The sequence below is a fragment of the Protopterus annectens genome, chromosome 16.part0 (genome assembly GCF_019279795.1).
Source record: "Protopterus annectens isolate FY-2018-M chromosome 16.part0, PAN1.0, whole genome shotgun sequence".
NCBI lineage: Eukaryota > Metazoa > Chordata > Ceratodontiformes > Protopteridae > Protopterus > Protopterus annectens.
In genome coordinates, this window is record NC_056750.1 from 228,598,815 (window position 1) to 228,601,322 (window position 2,508).

The window sequence follows — 2,508 nt, forward strand, 5'->3', positions numbered from 1 at the left end:
GATCAATATTCTAAGGAATTTAAAATATATTCCTTCTATAATTTTAAAAACAGATAATAGAGGCAGTCACTAAAATACTGCTACAACAAAAGGGTTTATTATATTTTAGGAAATGTTTAAACAATATAATTCTGTTGTTTCCAGAGTCTAGAGAAAGGGCACAGCAGAGAGACTGTACTATATATGTTCTGTGAGCCATGTCTTAGTATCTGAGGAAACCGTACTTGATTTCTGATCCCCCTAAACACCTGGTTATAGTTTCCTGTATGATGCTAGTGGGGATATCACTCAGTGTGTCACTCATTGCACAGTAGTAGACTGCAGAGTCAGACAGCTGTGCTCTGGAGATAGTCAGTAATACTGTACTCTTGGACACATTGAAGTATGATGAGAAACGACCATTTCCTGCTTCAGTTTTAGCTCTGTTCACTTGAAAACCCAGGTGATTTAAAGGTCCATTTGCTTTTTGCTGATACCAGTGCAGGAATGGTTGTGCTGCTGCTGTGAAATTGCAGGACAGAACAACATTGTTCTCTTCAGAAACACTTTTGCTTGTCTCTAGTTGTGTTACTTCATCTCCATTAGTAATACCTGATTGAAACATTCAAGTAAAAAATTAACAACGTGGTCCATTCGTTTGTTTCATATTTAATGGTAGTTGCTATATATTTTTTTTCTGTTTAGTAATGACACTCTCTATTCACAAAATGCATCTTGATGCATGAGTACACTTATACTATCAATGATATTTGTACAATTATACAAACCATGACAGATGTTTTGCACAATGTAAATATTTTATATAGGATTATGCTATAATGTTCTGATTAGACAGTGTTTCTAATACTTTATATCTTTAGAGCTATTTTATACTATATATAACTTCCCAGTTTCATGTTTAATATTATCATACTGCATATGCCAGCAAAGTACACATCTGTATTATGTTACATACCTTGGTTGTGCATTAAACAAGTCCGTATATATATATATCACACCTTTCACCCAGTCAGCAAACAGTACATTATTAAATCAATAATAAATACTATATCAAGTAAATTGTTTTTACTGTGTTTTGATATAACAATGTGCAAAATTATAATCTTATGGAACTTACCCAGCAGTAGAAATATAAGACAGATGATATATCTTGAACTTACAACAAAGCAGCATTTTAAAAGTGTAGCACAGAGCTTGAGCATATTTATGAAAAGTCTGCTGCACGGATCTGTTGAGACAATGAAAATTCCTGTTCTGATCATTATACTGACAGCTTTTAGAACAGACTCCAATATATATACTAAACTATGAAAGCCACATTACTCATTTCCGTTCAAGATGCAACATGCCTGCAGTAAGCACCTCATTGGTTCTTTCAAGCTTTTTTTTAAAGTTGTTTCAGGTTTCAACTTTCTGTTATTTAAGACGTTACCTTGTTGAGTGTTTCTGCCATTTCACACAGAGCAAATTGGAGGAATTGCACTGAGCAAAACTCTGATCTGTGATGTAAAAGTATCCTCTTTTTTTGCTTATTTTTACTAGTTATTTATAGCACTTTTATTGTCTGCTGCATACTTTTTACTGTATTTTATAGCTATAAACTAATTTGATCGCTTGTATTAAAATTGTCTGCCTCACAGGGCCTGTTACTGTCACACTGTTTGTAAATCTTTTCTAGCTAATTTCATTGTGTGCGAGGTATTAACTGGAATTTTTCTCCATTTGATAAACATCTGTTTGTGTTTATTTGTTCTGATTTCCTGCCAAGGAGTATATCATATAACTGGTGTAGTTTCCCATTCTCCATCCCTATTGGTATCCTGTCCTTATACTTGGTGGCTTTGCAGTTGCCAGTCCCTACTGTATATTCGATCTGGGACACTCCTCCCAGTCTAGTGTCATTAGCTCATTCTACCTAATGCAGGAAGAACATTTGAGAAGGCCAACCCACTTAGTTTCTTAATCTTGAATTATCTTCTGCTTCTCCTTACTCCCTTTCCACTTTACTAACAAAAAAGCAATTCTAAGCTTGTTTACTGCCTTTCCTGTAACTAGTCTAGTCCAGATACAGATTTGCTATATCCAGGACTGTCTGCAAGCTTCTGAGCCCCCCAAGACTTTCTATGTTAGAGGAAAGCCTTCTAGCTTATCAGTGGGAGAGGTAAGCACTAGGTAGCCTATCTACCACAAGAGGAGTGGTTTCTGGTCCAGAAATTGTAGTACATTGGCTGTTTGGGCAGTTTTCCATCTCTTTCAACTTTCTGGTTTAAAAGCCCGGGTTTGTGCTTTTCCAGCCTTTCCTGTAACTAGACTAGTCCAGATACAGATTTGCTGTATCCTGGACTATATGTAAGCTTTTGAACCCACCAAGCATTTCTGTGTTGGAGGGAAGCCTTCTAGCTTATCAGCGGAAGTGGTAAGCACTAGGTAGCCTATCTACCACAAGAGGAGTGGTTTCTGGCCCAGATATTGTAGTTTATTGGCCTTTTGGGCAGTTTGGTACTTTTC

The 2,508-nt window shown here is 36.3% G+C and overlaps 1 gene segment (V, D, J or C); it reads right to left on the reverse strand.

Moving 5' to 3' along the window:
* Positions 1-202: 202 nt before the first annotated feature.
* On the reverse strand, positions 203-1,232 carry LOC122790572. The segment is given in 2 exon segments: positions 203-591; positions 1,118-1,232. Coding segments are annotated over 2 exon segments (474 nt in total).
* Positions 1,233-2,508: the final 1,276 nt, after the last annotated feature.